This window comes from Rhincodon typus, chromosome 1 (genome assembly GCF_021869965.1).
Source record: "Rhincodon typus isolate 14 chromosome 1, sRhiTyp1.1, whole genome shotgun sequence".
Lineage (NCBI taxonomy): Eukaryota > Metazoa > Chordata > Chondrichthyes > Orectolobiformes > Rhincodontidae > Rhincodon > Rhincodon typus.
The window spans coordinates 151585878-151605852 of record NC_063332.1 but is presented as its reverse complement, the minus strand read 5'-3'; the positions used below and the strand labels follow the sequence as shown (position 1 = coordinate 151605852).

The 19975-nt window shown below is 37.9% G+C and overlaps 1 protein-coding gene across 1 annotated transcript in view; it reads right to left on the bottom strand.

Moving 5' to 3' along the window:
* inpp4b (inositol polyphosphate-4-phosphatase type II B) overlaps nucleotides 1-19975 on the bottom strand; it is a 718933-nt gene that overhangs the window by 60370 nt on the left and 638588 nt on the right. Inside the window, exons 21-23 of the mRNA XM_048597564.1 lie at nucleotides 17345-17485; nucleotides 3362-3459; nucleotides 616-728 (exon numbers count right to left, since the gene is read on the bottom strand). Coding sequence (XP_048453521.1) covers nucleotides 616-728; nucleotides 3362-3459; nucleotides 17345-17485 — 352 coding nt within the window. The remainder of the gene's footprint in view (nucleotides 1-615; nucleotides 729-3361; nucleotides 3460-17344; nucleotides 17486-19975) is intronic.

Genomic DNA, 19975 nt, shown 5'->3' with positions numbered 1-19975 from the left:
GAGAATTCAAATGTTGTGCTTTACGGAGGGGGTGAGGTGTGAAAAGTGGCCAAAGGACGAGTATGAACATAGCCTTTCATAAATCAACAGGAAATACACATCTGTGGTTGGCAAAGATTAAAGTCCAGAAGAATTGACAAATTTTTAAAAAATGGTATTTTGTACATGGAAGAAAAACACATACAGATGTGCAGGTTAAAACATTTTCCAAGCTGAAATTTGTTGTAGAAATAAGGAGATACTACTGAGTGAGAATTCAAATGTTGTGCTTTACGGAGGGGGTGAGGTTGTTAGGGTGTCCATGAGTGAGATAATAATTCAGAATGTGTTAAGGATAGGAAGCCAATGGGGGTCAGGGCTGAGGAGCTATTTTTATTTGAAATGATTTTTACAATGTGAACAAGACAGGAGACATGTACATATTTAACTGAATGTGATACAGGTGCTAAATATTAATTGTTCAAACTCAGAGTTTATTGCCATGACCAGAGTTGAATTATCAGGTGATGCATATTGCTTTGAATGAGATACATAGCTTATTCTTATTTAAACCAGCAATTTATGCATTTATAACTAGGAACTTTTTTAAAAGTCAAATAAACAAATGGAACTTACCAATGCAGCAAGTTTTAGGACTTCCACATTTTTTCTTTTCCGAACTTGGACATTTTGGCTAAGGCTTTGAAGTAGTTCTTTTATATCAATCTGAGTTTGAAATCGAGGCAGACCTGCAAGAAAGGAGAAATGTTTTAATCATATCATAATTTATTGAGTAATTACAAAGGTCAATAGATTTTTCAACTTCAGTGTCAGCATTTAGTGCTGACCAGTCCTGCAATCAATGTTATTTGTCAATATTAAAGCTAGTATCCATAACGAAAGGGAATTATGTTTATTAAATAGAGAGATGGACATAAAATATTGATTTTCTAATTAATTAAACAAATAAAAGAGATTTTTTAAATTGATTGCTTAGTCTTTTCTTTGATGAATGAGACATTCCTTTTCTGAAAGGTATTTTAACAACTTCCCTCATTTCCTTATATCTTCGCTCCACCTAAAGCTGACAACAGATCAAGTGACTTAGTAAACAGATTCCAGGCTTTCTAAGTCAGTGATTCTCTCACATCTACAATTAGCAACTGTCAAGAATGGTCCACAGTTTTCTTAACGCTTTCAGGCAATGTCTGAGACTCTTTTTGGTGTTTCTACAGAAATAATTTGATATAGGATAAACAGAATGTGTAAATCCATATCCCATTATTTAATACCTAGGCTTACATTGTTTACCATGATAAAGAAAGGCTTCTGCTCTATACCTGAAGAGAATTTTTAAATGCTGAAGTTATAGTACAAATCTTGTACATAAGATGTTTATTCTGTGAAGTCTCTCAGGATTGTATAAAACAAGTTACTAAAATGTGAATCTCTTGAACAGCTGTAGCTAAAGTTCATGCAACGTGTTCATTTAAAAAATTATTTTAAACTTAAAACCAGTGGTTAACAATTTACTTGCTGGAGAAAATAGTTTCTTTCTACTTGCTTTAGTAAGACCATTTATAATTGAAAATCTGTTTGGGTCCCCTAGATTTCTTTGCTCAAAGCAGAAATTTCTATAAAATTAACCTGAATTTGCTTCTCTACTTCCTTCCTATTTACTGTGGGGTATATAGTAATATTCAACAATTTATTATTGGTGTTTATTATTTGCACCATACAGGTTCCTAATCATGAGTTTCTGAGTCAATATTGTTTCTCACTATTGCATTGAGCTCACCCTCATTAACAAAGTTACCCCACTCTCTTCCAATTTTTGTCTGTCCTTCTGCAATAATGAATATCCCTGGGTATCCAATTCCCATTCCTGGGCATCCTGCAGATATATCTATGTAATCATAACTATGTCATAACAGTTTATATGTATTTGCATAGGTACAATATTTACTTTATTGAACATGCTATTAAAACACAAAGCCTTTAGACTTGTCCATTTAACCTTGTACTTTATCAGTCATCTTCGCTTTATTTTGCACTATGGCCCCTTTTGGATTTTGTCCTTGTTTTTCCTGACTTCCACTTTTGATTCTTACTTTTCTGCCTTTTGTTTCTACCCTACTTTCTTTTCTGTCTCCCTGCTCAGATTCCCATCCTCCTGCCATTCTAGACTAAAGTCCTGCTTAAATGTAATCTTTCATGCTTATACCAATCCCACCTTCCTCAGAACCAGTCCAATGTGCCAAAACTCTAAATCTCTCCCTCCTACACTATTTCTGTGACATCATCATCATCTGGTATATTTTGTTATTTCTATGCTTAGTAACATATGGCACAGGTAGCAATCATGAGATTTCTACCTTTGAGGTCTATTTTTTAATTTATGTCCTGACTCCTTATATTCTGCTTGTAAGATCTCATCCCCTTTTTTTAAAGCTATTAAATTGGTACCGATATGTACTGTGACCAATGGCTGGTCACCCTACCCCTTCAGAACAGCCTGCAGCTACTCTGAGAAATCCTTGATCCTAACGTCAGAGAGCCAACACACCATTCTGGACAATCTTTTGCAGTGGCAGTAGTGCATGTCTGTTCCCCTTATTATTGAATTTGCTATCATTATAGCTCTGCCAATCTCCTTTTGTACACCAGAATCATCCACGGTGGCCATCATCTCTAGTAGTTCCCCACCACTGACATTAGACTGATTAGCATATAGTTGCTAGCTTTATCTGCTCCCTGTCACAGCTCCATTTTTGAACCACCCACAATCTTCCAGTCCTATGGCACCACTCCAAAATCAATGGCGGATTAAAAGTTTGTGGTCAGAGCTTCTGCTATCTCCACCCCGGTTTCCAACAGCAGAATAGGTGGTAGTCTATCTGTACATGGTAGCCTGTTACGACGGAGTGAAGTTCCATACCACTGCTTCCACATTTCTCTGAAATTTACCTACAGTTTTGTTTTCCTATCCGTTTTCTACTATTTGTGGGTTCGCATAAACACACAGCAATATAACACATCCTTTTCTGTTCCTTTACTTCATCTAAAATAGTAAGTTATTCTTCTGCAGAACTATCATATTATCATTATTATCAGTACCCCTTTATTTTTACATATCCCACTTCTCAAGTACCTTGTAACGAAGAATTTTTAATTCTCAATATCTGCTATGTTTAACAAGACCTCTGTAATAGTCATTTTATCATTAGCAAAGTGGCAGATTGTGCTAGTACTCATCAACATTTTTTCACAATGTTAGGAAAATCATATTTAGGAATTTTAAAAACTAATGTGGCTGAAACCTTACAGTGACATTTAGCTATTTGCCTAATAATTAAGAACATTGAACCAAGTGAATACTTACAATTTGATATTAGTTTTTCTTGAAATGTTTTATAATATTTATTGAGTAATTTAAAATTCTCTTGATTGATAATTTCCTGCAGAGAAATATCCCCAAACCTAAGGATAAAGACACATTCTGATCAGTTTATTTCAATTTACCATAATATGTAAAGTAAACCTAAAGAACTTCTAAAACTTGAGTTTATTAAGTAGCTTTCATAACTTTAATGTATCTAAAAATATTTCATAGGTAACAAAGTACATTGGCAGACACAGGTATAATATGGCAAAGTGCTGGAATTAGTTTATACATAACAAGGTTGCCTCAAACTGCAATAATGAGGAAAAAAAGCATCTATTTTTTTAAAGGATAATTATTGGACAGAGCACCAGTGGAATTTTACATAATTAAATACTAAAATCTGGAAATTATAGTGTACAACATTTAAAGAACACTAAAAACGTTTCCCATTGAACACACTTTTAATGGACACATCAAACAAACAGTTATGTTCATACAATGACATCACACAGGGCAATTTCCAGTTTAAAATTATCAAGCATCTATTTACTTTATAATGTAGAAGAATACTGGCACTACATTTGTAATACTTCAGGTTTGCCCAAATGGTTTACCAAGTGCTGGGAACATATATAAGGACTGTCTGGGAAATACTTGACATTTTTTGCATTGAGAATGGTTTTACCACGTGATTTCTTGGAAATTGAAGTCAACAGTTTAATAAATGAGGTAGGCCACCTACTTTTTGCTATAAATCAAGTGGCTTTAGGGAATCAGTTAAGCAAAGCTTTTAAGGAGACAAGCTGGTAGATTACTTGTGTTAGTTATTGCAGAAGACAAGATCGACTAAACCCCGGGGGCCCCTATACTGCTGGTTCTCTAGCTCCCCTCTCTGGACTTAGATTTCTGTTCTGCAGACTCAGCAGTCAGAGGAAGCAAACAGCTAGAAGTTGCAAGTTGTCTCCCTTGTTCACCTGGCAGAAGTCCTTAAATACCTGAAAAAGATTCTAAGTACCAGTATTTCTGACTACCTGGTAAAATCTGAAATAGTGGACTATGACCAATTCTCAGTGACTTGAATACAAGTTGGTTAGAAACAGAACTGGACAATTCCATCAATCTACAGCAATTCATATTTATCAACAGGACATTCTGCAGACATGAGAAGTCATTACGTTTTCCTTTGTTTTCAGATTGTTGGTCTACAGGGGCTGATTATTCCTTTTTGGAAAAATCTAGAGGGCTGAATCTAACTTTTGTTTTGGCTAAATCCAAACTGGGTTGAGAATTTTTGGAAGGTTTTATATCTCGCGGTCTAATGAGATTTCTTGCCATATCTTACCAAACCCACCACTTTAATTGGAGTTGTAACGGCCTAGTGGTATTATCGCTGAACTGTTAATCTAAAGACCTAGTTAAAGTTGAGGGGATCCTGGTTTAAATCCCGCCATGGCAGATGGTGGAGTTTAAATTCAATAAAAATCTGGAATTAAGAGTCCAATTATGACCATGAATCCATTGTTGATGGTCAGGAAAAACACATCTGGTTCACTAATGCCCCTTAAAGAAGGAAACTAACGTCCTTACCTGATCTGGCCGACATGTGACTCCAGACCCACAGCAATATGGTTAATTCTTAACTGCCCTCTGGGCAATTAGGGCTAGGCAATAAATATAGGCCGTGCCAGATATACCAACAATGCATGAATGAATTAAAAAAAACCCTACCACGTTCATACGTCTCTTAATCCTTGCATTATGAGCACATGCTCTTCCCAGAACAATTCATCACCTAGCAGATATTCGCTGAAAGACTGACATCTCTTGTTTCTGTGCCATCTTTATAAGGCCATTTGACATCAAGTAAATATTCAATTAAGTATGGCATCAAGGAGTCCTGAAAAACTGGAATGAACTAGCAGCTTTCTGTTACCTTATCAAAATGGGCAACCTTTATGTGTGAGCCAAAATGAGTGTTGTCTGACTATTTAAACAAAGGGACTTCACAGCTGAGTCACAGCTTCTCGTTACCCAGTATCCACAGCCATATTTCAATTTGTCTGTTATAGTCCCAAATTAGGTGCGACATGTAACACAAGAGCATTAAAACAAAGAATCTGGATTAAAAAAGAACCATAATTTTAGATGATCAGAGAACAGATGGTAAAATACAGCCTTGGAATAGCTAAAAATTGTCCATTGTTATTGCTGAAATTATTTTGTCACTTTTTTAAAATTTGAACCAGTTTTGCTGTCACACAATTCTAATTGGATTAATTTTCTTCATTGTGCTGTTTTGTACGTTTAACATTCTTAAAGCTTCACCAATTTTTAAAGTCCTTTGTCTATTTCATCATTGATTGCACTTCTGCTTGAAAATGGATACTTTGGGGGACCTTGATTGTAACTAATCATATTGTGCATCATCAGTATCAAGAGCTACCTAACTACCATTATTCCAGAATGAGAACAATCGATGAAAAGAAGGGTTTGCAACCAGGATGCACATTAAGAAAAATAAATTATGCTTTTCTTTTTATAGAGCAAAGGAAAGTAAAAGGGCTCTCTCCTGTGCTCCTTTCAAACTGACAATAAAAACACCCACATAAACTGCAATAGCAATTTGAGTTTATATGGCCAATTAATGAAAGAGTTAAAAATTGGGCCAAACAACAGAAGCAAGTTAGGTGGAGGGACAGAACTCAGGAGAAGCAAAGGGTTTGGATGGTTAAAGACATGATCGTCAATAGTGGGCTAATTAGAGAATAAATACACAAGATGACATACTCAGAGGCAAGCAGAGACCTTGGATGGGGGTGGGGTGGGATAGAGGAGTCACTGGGGTTGTAGCTGAGAGAACATTACAGAGATAAAAATGAGTGAATCCATTAATAGTTTTAAATATACCAATAAGGATTTAAATTGCAGGTGTTGAGGGATTATGAGAGTATTTAGGTCAGCAAAGATAAGGGTAATGGATGAGTTAGACTTCAAGGCAGGATAGAATATGCATAGTACATTTTTGAATAAACTGAAGTTTCTGCTGAGATTGAGGATGGAAGGCTGACCTGGAGAGCATGTCAGTGACAGAAACATATGAGGATTCAGCAACAGATTGCCCAGAAGCAGAGGCAGAGGTGGGCAATGATGCAAAAGAGAAAATCTTTGCGATAGCGAGGACACGGCTTATCAACTCAGCTATTGGGCAAATAGTATACTAAGATTATCAGGTTCATCCAAAATTAGTAGCTGAGGAAGGGACTGAAATCTGTGGCAGAGGAATGGAGTTTGTGACTCCAGTCTTCTCACGTTTACTTGAAGGAAATTGCAGATTATCCATAATTTCGTTGAGATACAGATTTAGTGGAGGGGTCAAAAGAAGTGGTGGAAAAGTACAGCTAACTGCTGTCAGCATCTATATGAAAACTTACTTCTCACCTGTAGATATTCATGAGGGACAACATGTAGATGAGCAACATGAGTGTTTAAAGGTCAAAATCATAGGATATTTCAGAACTAACAGAAAGTTGATGGAAAGAAAAATCATTGCTAAAAGTTATTTTCATTCATTCTTGGGATGTAGCACCATTAACAAGGCTGCAATTATTGAACATCATTTGAGATCATGTTGGCGAACCTCCCTCCAGGATTGTTGTAGTTTGTCTGCTGAAAGTAGATGCTCAGTGCTGTTAAGTATGGAATTCTAGGACTTTGATCAAATGAAAATGAAGAAACAGTGAGGCATATTTAGTGTTGGACATTGTGTTGACTTGGAGGGTAACCTGAACCTTATCATGCTACCGTACCACACTGCCCACTTTTTTCTAATTGCTGGTGTTTGTAGATTTAGCAGGTTTCATCAAAGAACCTTGGACAATAACACAGTGCACCAGTTATTTAAACTGATAGACAGGCTACCAGTCGAGCAAATTGCTTTTTTTTGGATAGTATTAAGCTTATGCATTGTTGCAACTTCACCCATCTAGAGGGCAATGGGTATAGCAATATCATAATAATTTATGCTTTTAAAGTAGAAAGGTTTTGAAGAGTCAAGAGGTGAGAATTCCCAGCCTCTGACTTTTCTTAGCCACAATATTTATGAGACCAGTTTCTGATCAATGGCTGGTCCTTAATGTAAACGCTGGGGGATTTGATAATGGTAACGAAATGGAGTGTCAATGGAAGGTGATTAGACACTTCTTGTTGAAAGTATTTGACACTCATGTGCTGAAAATATTACAAACAGCTTGTCAGCCCAAGTCTAGTATTTGTCCAGTTATCACTGTCCTGGTATGGGCTGGTTTACTATCTGAAAAATTGTAAATGGAGCATAAAAACATGGATCCTTCAGTAAACAACTCCACTTTAAACCTTGGTATGGAGGAATGATCATTGACATGTAAGGACAGTATCTTATTTTTTGTGTCTTTAAAAACAATGGACTGCAAGGAGGAAGAACTGATTTTAAAGACAAGGATTTACCAGTACAACTGCATAATTTCACAGCAAGGAATTGAATACCTATGTGAACTCTGTTTGTTGTGGCTGAGTTCCTGCAATGCACAAATGATCAGGAGCTGAGGAGTCTTTTTTTAAAAAAACAAGTGAAGCAGGTTGGTTCTCAGCTAGATGAGCAAGTTGGCACTGTTGTTGTCCCCAGAAGAGTGCATGTTCTCAGCACTAAAAAACACTGATTAAACTTGAGGGAAACTACTTGCTTCTTCTGCAGCAGTTGTTACAAGCCATGATTTTTGAACTAATAATTCAAAGATATTTTTCAAGCGAATCAGTTGCACTGTACTTCTTACAAACTAACAAAAGCTTCCAAACAAATACAACTAAACACCAAGGGTCTGGCTAGCTGAAGTAGCATCCTATTGACATTGCAAACAGGAAGCAAAGACAACTGAATTGACTTTTCAGCCTTTTTCTACCTCTGCTAATAATCTAATTTCCCTATTTGCGTGTGTGTGTGTGCTTATCTATAGCTGTAGTTTAAGTAACTATAATAAATTATAATTTTTGTATAGAATGCAAATCTGTTCTGTGTTTTCTATCAACCTTTGTCTGAAAGTCAGGTAAAATGGGGTACTGTATCTTTATGAAAACAATTTTGATGTTTGGTACAACTTCAGAAATTGCAGGCATAGATTTACAACACATTAGCCTCGTGAATCATAACAGATATCGCTGAAGATATTTGTGCCCAGGGCATTGCCTTGATGATCTCCTGCAGTACTGTCTTGGTGCTGTGATGACCGGCCTCTGACCACCACATTCATCTTCCTTTGTGTTATGCATGTTTCCAGCTGCTGGAGAGTCCTCCCCTGACCCCGATCCCTATTGACTGCAGTTTTAACAGGGTTCCTTTGAAGTTTCATGCAGTCAAGTCATATGCTGGCTTGATGCTAAGGGCAGTCACTCCGATCTCAACTCTGGATTTCAGCTCTTTTATCCACATTAGGAGCAAGGCTGTAATGAGGTCCAAAGCTGAGTGCCTTGGCAGTATCCAAAATGGGCACAGGAGAGCAGATTGTTGGTGAGGTAGCTAACATTTTTCATGCTTTCCTCCATCATGTGGTTGATGATTGAGAGCAGGCTACTTGGTCAGGTTGGATTTGTCCTGCTTTCTACAGAAACGAAAAAGCTGAACCAGTTTGCACATTGTTGGGTTTATGCTTGTGCTAAAACAGTTTAAGGTGTGGCTATAGTGCTGAAGCAGAGCTCTTCAGCAATTAGGCCCGAGTATTGTCAGGAGACTTACGTAGCCATTGCAATGCAGTCAGTTCTTTTTTGATTTACTGTGGATTGAATAAATGTAGTGAAAGACTGGTGATAGTGGAAATCTCAGCAAGATCATCTGCTTAGCACTGAAGTTAGTTGCAAATGCCTCAGCCTTTGTACTTATGTGATGGGCTGTACCATCATTGAAGATGGGGATGATTATGGAGCTTCCCCAACCCTTATACTTACATGTCTACCACTATTCATGACTAAATATGACAGGTCGACAGAGGTTTGACCCAATCTATCAGCGAGATAACCACTTGGTTCTGCCTGTAGCACGCTATATTCGTTATTTAAAAAGGCACATAATTCTTGTTGTAACTTTGTCAGGTTGGCATGCTGTACTACATTCTTCATTGACCCAAGAATGGTCATCTGGCTTGACTGTAATGGAACAGTGAACAATATGCTGAGTAAAATTACGCATTGTGTGAAACACAGTTGTGCTGCTGCTGATTGTCCACAGCACCTGCTGGATCTCCAATTTTGAGCTGTTAGCTTTGTTCCTAACCTATCCCATAAAGCACAACTGTATATAAGAAACAGTAGCAGGAATAGGCCATACCACCTCTACAGTCTACCATAACATTCGACAAAATCATGGATAATATTTGACCTCAATTCCATCTTCTCACATGGAGTTACAGAAAGTACAAGCACATGTTCGAGGAAGTGGCAAGATATTTAAAGAACTTACAGAATAAAGAAAGTTTGGATTAGTAACTTACAAGTTAAATGAATGGAGCCTGTTTATTTTATGTGAAAGGAAGTGAATGATAGAGGCTTTAACATGAGGGGAAAAATATCAAATGAAAGGAACCAGCAAAACATTTTGAATTTTACAACAAACAATTTCCACTGATGATATTTGGCTTGAGCTGAGCACAGGAAACATCAGCTGGGTGACACATATCTCAATTCTCCAGGAACAGGAAACACCACAAGTCAATTTACTATTGGTTGAATATTAGAATTAAATCTGAGCACTGAGGAATATAAATCCACATCTGATTTTGTTTCATCTCTGAATTATTGCAATGTAATAATCTATGTGTTATAAAAATAAGTGGGACATGACTGCCAATTTTGAATAGAACCAAACAACTGTAACTAAATAAATCAGAAAATGCAAGAAATCCTGAGCAGTGTCTGCTGAGGGCTTTTAATACTTTGTTTTTATTTCAGATATCCACTATCCACAATATGTTGCATTGTTTAACAACTGCTGTGTAGTAAAGCATTCCCCTTTTATATCTCATAATGATAGCAGGGTAACAAAAATGCATCAGTAAAATATATGAATTGGAGATATTCCATCTAAAGTTTGGACTTTGTGGTTTACTTCAAGTCAAACAATTTTTATAACCAAGTTAGGACAGCTGAATCAGCTCTCCTCTTTTTAAGGCCCCATCAACAATGGTTTATAATTCTTTTTCACACGTTAACTATCTGACAATTCAATTAAACAAGGTAGATGTCAGAAGTAAGGAGCCACTTGCAGGGTTTTCTTGACTGAAAGAAAAATAATTTTATTATTTACAATGTCCAAGAAAAATAAAAATGTGACAAACACAGACATATATATGATTATAACGTATAAAAGAAAGGAAATATAGAGTAGAATAGTCCACATCAACCCTCCCAAAAGCATCCTATCCAGAACCACCTCACTAACCTATCCCTGTAACCCCGCATTTCCCATAGCAAATCCATGCAGTCTGCACATCCCTGGACACTATGGACAATTTAGCATGGCCAATCCACCCAACCTGCACATCTTTGGACTGTAGGAGGAAACTGGAGCACCGGGAGGATACCCACGCAGGGTATAATGTGCAAACTCCACAAAGACATTCGCCCGAGGGTGAAATAAAACCCGGGTCCCTGGCACTGTGAGGTAACAGTGCTAACCACTGAGTGACCACACTGCCCCAATGTCTAGTACAAAAAGGAAAATCATTGGATTAGACAGTTTAAATGTCTTTAGAGTCTTTGAGGTGTTATGGTCTGACCGTGGTTTCAGGTTAAAACCTAAGATACAGGAGCAGAAGTAGGCCATCAGTCCACACAGTCTGCTCCACCATTTAATGAGATTACAGCTTATTAATAATCCTTAGCTCCAATTTCCTGCTGTTGCCCCATAACCCTTGATTCCTTTACTGATCAAAAATTATCTATCTCAGCCTTGAATATACTTAACGACCCAGCTTCAACAGCTCACTGTGATAAAGAATTCCATAAATACACAACCTTCTGAAAGAAGAAATTCTTCCTCATTTCTGTTTTAAACGTGTGACATCTTATTCTGATATTATGGTCACTGATCCTAAGCTCTCCCACAAGGGAAACAAACTTTCTGCATCTATTCTGTCAAGTCCTCTAAAGAATCTTGCATGGTTCAATAAGGTGGCCTCTCATTCTTCATATTTTCAACTAGTACAGGCAAAATTTACTCAACCTCTTCTCATAAGATAGTCCTTCCATACCTGGTATCAGCCTAGTGAATCTTCTCTATACTGCCTTCAATGTCAGTATATTTTTCCTTAGATAAGGGGGCCAAAACTGCTCACGGTATTACAGTTGTGCTGATTAGTTCCTTATATAGTTATAGCAATGTCTCCGACTTTTATACTCCATTCCCTTTGGAATAAAGGCCAACATTCTATTGATCTTCCCTATTATTTGCTGAACTTAGTTGCTAGTTTTATGAATCATGGACTAGGACACCCCAATCCCTGTTCTGGGCCGTCTGCAGTCTTTCTACATTTAAATAATATCCAGCTCCTCTATTTTTCCTGCCAATCACACATTTTCCCACGTTATATTCCATCTGCCAAGTTTTTGCCCACTCACTTAACCTGTCTATATCCCTCTGCAGAGTCTTTGTGTGATCCTCACCCCTTCCTTCCCACTTATTTTTGTGTCATCCGCAAACTTGGCTTTAGTACATTCACTTTCCTCATCCAAATCATTAATATGTATTGTAAATAATTGTGGCCCCAGCATAATCCCTGTGTACCTCCCCAGTTATATGTTACTATCCTGAAAATGTTCCTCTTATCTTGACTCTGTTTCCTATTAGTTACTCAATCCTCTATCCGTGCTAATAAATTACCTCTAACTCTTATTAAGTAGCCTAATGTGTGGTACCTTATCAAACACCTTCTAAAAATCTAAATACATTATATTGTATCTACTATTTCCCTTTATCTATCTTGCTTGTTACCTCCTCAAAGAATTCTAGAAAATTTGTCAGTGATGATTTCCCCTTCAAGAAACCATGCTGACTCTACTTGATCATTTTATGTATTTCTAAAAGCTCTGCTTTTAGACTCTAATGTTATAATAGAATATAAAGTTTTCCCAATAGCAGATGTTAAGATCATTGGCTTAGGTGAGAGGAGGAAGATTTAAAAAGGATATGAAGGGCAATTTTTTTTTTTACACAGAGAGTGGTTCATGTGTGCAATGAACTGCCAGAGAAAGTGATAGATGCAGGTACAGTTACAACATTTAAAAGCATTAAGAAAAGTTCATGAATAAGAAAGGATTTTGGAGGAAAATGGGCCAAGCACAAACAGGCGGGACTGGTTTAGTTTTGGAACACGTGGACTGGTCAGACCGAAGGATCTGTTTCTGTATTGGATGGCTACGTGTTTCTTGTCTCCTTCCCTTTTTAAATAAAGGTGTTACATTGACAGATATATGTAAGCATAATAAGTTTGTAATGGTGGGGGATTTTAATTTTCCAAACATTGACTAGGACTAACATAGAGTTAAAGGTTTGGATGATGAAGAATTTGTCAAATGTGCTCAAGAAAATTTTCTTCATCAATATGTGGATGCTCCTACTAGAAATGGAGCAAAACGAGACTCTCTTTTGGGAAATAAGGCAGGGCAGGAGACTGAGATAAAAGCAGGGGAACACTTTTGGTCTAATCATCATAATTCTATTACTTACAAAATGGTCATGGAAAAGGATAAGCCTTCCATAAAAGTTAAAGTTTTAATTGGAGTAAGGCAAATTTTAATGATTTGAGACAAGAACGTTCAAAAGTTGATTGGAGTAGACTAATCGCAGGTAAAAAGATGTCTGACGAATGGGAGGCATTCAAGAGTGTGATGACGAGAGTTCAGAGACATTATGTTCCTAATAGAGTGAAGGGTAAGGCTGGTAAGATTACAGTACAATGTATGAATAAAGATGTTGAATTTCTAGTAAAGAATAACAAAGATTTTTTTAAAGATATAGACAACTTGGTTCATTTGAATCTCTTAATCAATATAAAGAGCGTAGGGGCATTCTTAAGAGAGAAATCAGGAAGACAAAGAGGGGATACGAGATAGCATTGGCTGATAAGGTTAAGAATAATCCAAAGAGATTCTAGAAATACATAAAGAGCAAGAGGGTAACAAGAGAGAGGGTTGGGCCTCTTGAAGATCAAGGAGGTCATTTTTGTGTTGAACCCCAGGAGATGGGACAGATACTAAATGAATATGTCGCATCAGTTTTTACTGTGGAGAAAGAAATAGAGTCTAGAGAATGCAGAGAAATAAACTTTGATGTTTTAAAAACAGTTCACATTACAGAAGAGGAAGTTCAGGAGGTCTCAGAGAGTATAAAGGTGGATAAATCTCTGGGACCTGATCTAATGTATCCCAGAATGTTGTGGGAAGCAAGGGAGGAAATTATGAGACCCCTTGCAGAAATATTTGCATCATTTATAACTACAGGTGAGGTTCCTGATGACTGGAGGGTAGCTAATGTTGTATCTTTGTTTACAAAAGTTTGTAAGGAGAAACCAGGGAACTATAGACCCATGAGTCTAACATCAGTTGTGGGTAAATTGTTGGAGGCAATTATAAATGATAAAATCTACAGACATTTAGAGAGGCAAGACATGATTAGGGATAGTCAGCATGGTTTTGTGCGAGGAAAACTGTGTCTCATAAATGTGATTGAGTTTTTTGAGGAAGTTACCAAAAAGATTGGTGAGGGCAGAACAGTAGACATTGTTTATTTCGATTTCAGTAAAGCCTTTGACAAGGTTCCACATGGTAGACTAGTTAGTAAAGTTAGGTTACATGGGCTTCAAGGTGGGCTTGCCAATTGGATACAAAATTGGCTTAATAGCAGGAGACACAGAGTGATGGTGGAGCGTTGCTTTTTGGACTGGAGGCCTGTCACCAGCAGTGTTCCAAAGGGATTGGTTCTGGGTCCTCTTTTGTTTGTCATTTATATAAATGATTTGGATGAGAATATAGATTGCATGGTTAGTAAGTTTGCGGATGACACCAAAATTGGTGGCATTGTAGACAGTGAAGTAGGTTTTCTAAGATCAGAAAGGGATCTTGATCAAATGGATTAATGGGCTGAAAAATGGGGGATGGAGTTCAATCTGGATAAATGAGGGGTATTGCATTTTGGTACAACAAACAAAGGTAGGGCTTATACAATTAGTGGTAGAGTCTCAGGTAGTGTTGTAGAACATAGGGACCTAGGGGTGCAGGTACATAATTTTTTGAAATTTGCGTCACATACAGACAGGAATGATGAAAAAGGCTTTTGGCACGCTTGCCTTCATTGCTCAGTCCTTTGAGTGTAGGAGTTGGGACGTTATGTTGAGGTTGTACAGGACAGTGGTGAGGCCTCTTCTGGAATGCTGTGTCCAGTTCTGGGTGCCCAGTTAGAGGAAGGATATAATCAAGCTGGAGAAGGTTCAGAAGAGATTTGTGAGGATGTTGCTGGGTATGAGAGTTTGTGTTATAAAGAAAAGACTGGCTAGGCTTGGACTTTCTTCACTGTAACACAGGAGGTTGAGAGTTGACCTGAAAGAAGTTTATAAAATAATGACAGATAAAGATAGATTAAATGGTAGTTGTCTTTTCCCTAAAATGGGGAATTTCAAGACTAGGGGGTGCATTTTTAAGGCAAGAGGATAGAGATTTAAAAAAGAAATGAGGGGCAAATTTTTTTACACACAGGGTGGTTCACCTGTGGAATGAACTTCCTGAGGAAGTGGTGGATGTGGGTACAATTATAACTTTTTAAAAGACATTTGGATCGATACATGAATAGGAAAGGTTTGGAGGGATATGGGCCAGGAGCAGGCAGATGGGACTGGTTTAGTTTGGGATTATGTTCAGCATGGACTGGTTGGACCGAAGAATCTGTTTCTGTGCTGTATGACTATGACAATTTTCCAATCCTCTGGGACTATTCCAGAATTTAAGGCTTCCCAGGAGATTACTACCAGTGCATCAATCCTCTCTGTAGATACTTTCTTTAATTTCCTAAGGTGCATCCTATTCGGTCCAGGGGACATATTGGTCTTCAGACCCTTTATGCTTATCCTCAGCAGCAGCAAAACCTGTCAATAGTTTTGAATCCACTGGAATGAATGTTTCTCTCATTTGCTTTTCCAAGCTAACTCAGTTGTCCAGTTTCATTGTTTGTTCAAGCTAGGTAATCTGCAAATGATTTTCATCCCATTAAGTGGAACTTCCAGAAAAGCATGAATCAAACAGGAGGCACAGATGTTAATTTCAGCGCTTTCTCAAAATGACATTAATTTCAGTTCAGACCGATTCTTGTTTATTGATAGTTTCACGGGCTTAGCTCAACCTAGTCAGGTGACCACTGTTGCATCTTAAGTCAATGTTTTTCCTTTTCTAAAAAACATTTTCATCATTAAAAAGTTCTCAAGTATTAAAATCAGATGATGGCATTTGAAAATTGATAATGGATATTTACCACTATCATAACACATTCCAGGACATCACCTATGTTCCTTCAATAGAGGTGGAATGATGAACTTTCACAATTTTGTTCTTCATTATCTCATGCAGTGACCTTGTTGGTCCTTGTTCTTGTGTTTAGCTCATCAAAAGCCACTGCAGATGAATCTATCAAATTCTCTGTGTTCTGGTCTTGAATCATAGATAGAATCCCTACAGTGTGGAAACAGGCCCTTCGGCCCAACAGGTCCACACTGATACAAAGAGCATCCCACCCAAACCTATCCCCCTAATCTACACATCCCTGAACACTATGGGCAATTTAGCATGGCCTATCCACCTAGCCCGCACATCTTTGTACTGTGGGAGGAAACCGGAGGAAACCCACGCAGACACGGGGAGAATGTGCGTACTCCACCCAGGCAGTCACACGAGGGTGGAATCGAACCTGGGTCCCTGGTGCTGTGAGGCAGCAGTGCTAACCACTGAGCCACCATGCCGCCCTATCTTCACGAAAATCTTCACGAAAAGTGAAAATCACCAAAAATTGCTCTTTTTGAGAGGAACAATTGGTGCCAGGTTTAACCTGGCTGGGTCACGATGCCTCAGATTTGGGGCAAGGTTGAGAAGGCATATCCTTCATAGTGGCCTCAGTCAGCATGGGAATTGAACCCATGCTGTCGACATCATTTTGCATCACAAACCAGACTCCCAGTCAACTGACCTGAGCAATTTTATATTCAGTGCAATGACATCATTATTCTTCACATTTAAATTCTTGATGCCTTCTGATTTCTGACATGATAGGTTCTCAAAGAAATAGTGAAATAGTTGTAAACTCCAAAAATCTCTTGTTCATTATGCCTTTATTTGACCTTCCATATAGGGATTTGCTGGTTAGACTTTATGTGTACACCCTTTTCTAATAATGAAGTTTACAGTATAGAAGGAAACTAATCATCCTTTCACATGAAGTTTTTTTTTGTTCAATTTAAATTAGCTTTAGAAAGTGCAAGACTCAAAATGTAACTACAGTATTTGAAGATATTCATTATCATTACATTTAAATGTCTGCCATGCTCAGTTCTAGCATTCTTGCCTGAGTCTGAGATGGTGGGTTAAAATCTCACCTCAGACTTCAGCACGGAATCCAGGCTGATAACCAGAGGGAGGACTGAGGCTTTAATGGCAGGGAGAAGGAATAAATTGAGTGGACAATTGATTCAAGTGTTTAAAATACCAAAGAGAACAGGTAATGCAGAGATGAACAAACTATATAACTTGCCCTTTAGTACAGATTTATACTGCAAAATTGGCAAACGTGCAACAGTTCAAGAATTTCAACTCCAATGTTCCATTGCACAGCAAACATAATTCTCATTGAATTAAGTTACTCAAAAACAACTCTGTACACAACCTGGGACACACTGTACAAACAAAGTGATGCATATGTACCTCTCTGCCAGAGTTTGTTGTTCATTTATTCCGATGTTAAAAAATACTGGGTGCACACGTAGCAGCTTTCCATCTTTAATCTCTTGCGGCAAAACTTCAAACAACTTACTGGGAAGCTGAACCTCCACTGTGTAAAAATCTCTGCAATAAACAAGCGAGAAGAGAGCAGACACAGATATTTAAAATAGTATTCAATCTAGATGTTCGCACATGCCAAATGATGGAGCAGATTATAACTCTAGGTTGGTTCAGTGTGTGTGGAGCCTAAAGCAGGCAGTGCACCTAAACACAGAGATAAGTAAGGACCAGATGTTAACAATAGGCCTCAATTTGCCTTTACCTATGACAGTTAGGATTGGTGCAAATGCTGGAGTGTGGGAGGTGGAATTCAAGTGATCCCAAGGAAAAAGGAGTATTGAGGGTGGGCTAGGTGGAGAAAAGATTTGCAGAACCAATGCTGTTTCATCTGGAAAAGAAAAGACTAATGACCAGAATGCTCAGAATTACTTGTTGGGCCCTGAGGATCATTCCTTCCAAGGATTAAAGAAATTCCACATACTCTGATCTCTTCTAGCCACTGAGAGTCCCAAACAAGTTTCAGTATTAGGCATGTGACTAGGTACTCCTTCAACATTCCAGCATCAAAACTGTCATGGTGCTGATGATATCACTGGGTGACAACATTTACCTTTCAATTCAGACCCCAACTGCCTTTAGCTGGAGCCTTAGTTGGCTTGAAAATAAGCAAAGATATAATAAAATGACCCATAGTAAATAAGCCAACTTGCCCAATCCTAAACATCCCCCACCTGGCCAGCATCTCACATTGTTCCCAAATACGGTCAGAATGAACCTAACTTCTCACAAAGTAATGTATTTAATATGCAACACTGAGGTTTATAGCAGCATAGCAATAATACAAATGTAAGCAAAAGGTAGTCTGAAAACCCAAGTATAACAGCTTAATAAGCAACAATTAAGCAATTAGTTTTAAGATGTTAACCATGGTCTTTCAATAACAATTAAGCAGAAATAAATTTTTTTCTTAAAATTATAAAATGTTAGTAAACAATAACACTCCTTATATTTCTAATTTCAAACTTGAGTTTCTCTGTCCTGAGGCCATATGTTATTCAGATAAGGTTAAGACGACAGTTTGTTCCAGGCATCTGTTGTTGCTAAGACAGGCATGATTTATCCCTGAATGAACACTTAATCTCTTTGTGTAAACACCCCAATTCCACACTGCACTTTGGGCAACAGTGCAGTCTAAAGCTGGAATTCAATAATTGGAAGGACTCATGTGCACAAAGCACAAAATAGCTGGTTTATGGTGAAATATATTGGTACTCCACACATGGAAATATGAGATTGTTTGCAACTTGTCATAAACTCAACAGCAATACCACAGACTACATGGTTACATGGTGCATTCTTGGATGTAAATTGAAGTACTTTTGTTGTTGACACAGAAATGGTGTTGTAATCTTCAAGTATTATTTAGATGAAGTGTGAAGAACTTCTGTACGTAGTGTATTGTGATATGACTGTGGATGATGGTAGCTTGGAATGATGTCATAAATATTATGTCACTGAGCTAGTGACCAAAGGCTTGTACTAATGCTCCAGTGATATGAGTTCAATCCGACTGCGACAGCTTCAGAAATTTAAATTCAATTAATTAATCGGTGTTGAAGAAAAAGTTAAACAAAAAGTAATCATAATAATGACTGATCATGAAGTTAATGGATAGTACAAAAATCTCTTTGGTTCATCTATGCCCATCAGGGAATGAAACCTGTTGTCCAGACCCAAGTACACCTTTCATGCGACTCTCGACACACAGCTATATGGCTGACTCTTAATTGCCCTCTGAAATAGCTGAGCAAGCCACTTAGTTTCTCAAGTTGCTACTGAAAAGTTATATACTTGAACCAATTACCATCAACTTATAGACTGGAAATGACAAAAATGCACTCTGCCCAGTTAACCCTGTAAAGTTCTAGTAACATCTGGGGACACGTGTCAAAATTCAAAGTGATGCCCCATAGACTAGTCAGGAAACAGCCTTTTTCAATAATTTTCACTGTCCTACAACCAATGCCCGATTTCTCTATCACTATTTCTGGGTATATCCTGTCCCACCAATAGGTTAGACACACCTAAGCTGGCAGCAGAGTTATATAATCAGGAAGGAAGCAGAAAGGAGTCACTGAGGGACCCCTCAATACTGATGTCCCTTGGCATCAGGTCAAACATGGGCAAAAATCCTCTTGCTGATTCCCATCTCCCACTCACCCTCAGCTGATAAATCAATGCTCTGCCACTCTGAACAGCACTTGGAGCAATACGGTTGGTAGGCAGAGCACAGAATGTACTCTGGGTGGAGGACATCAATTTCCAAAACTAAGACGGGAAGTTCCACAAACCTTCCCATCCCCAATGACAATGAAGCCCAACAAGTCAGTGCAAAAGGCACAGCTAAAGCATTTGCGGCGGCTTAGTCAATTCAAAAGTCTTCAGTCAATTCAAATCACTCCACATGATTTCAAGAGATAGCTGATTACTGCAAAGACTATGGGCCCTAACAACATACTGTTTGTGCATAGAAACACATTAATTAGGAGGAGT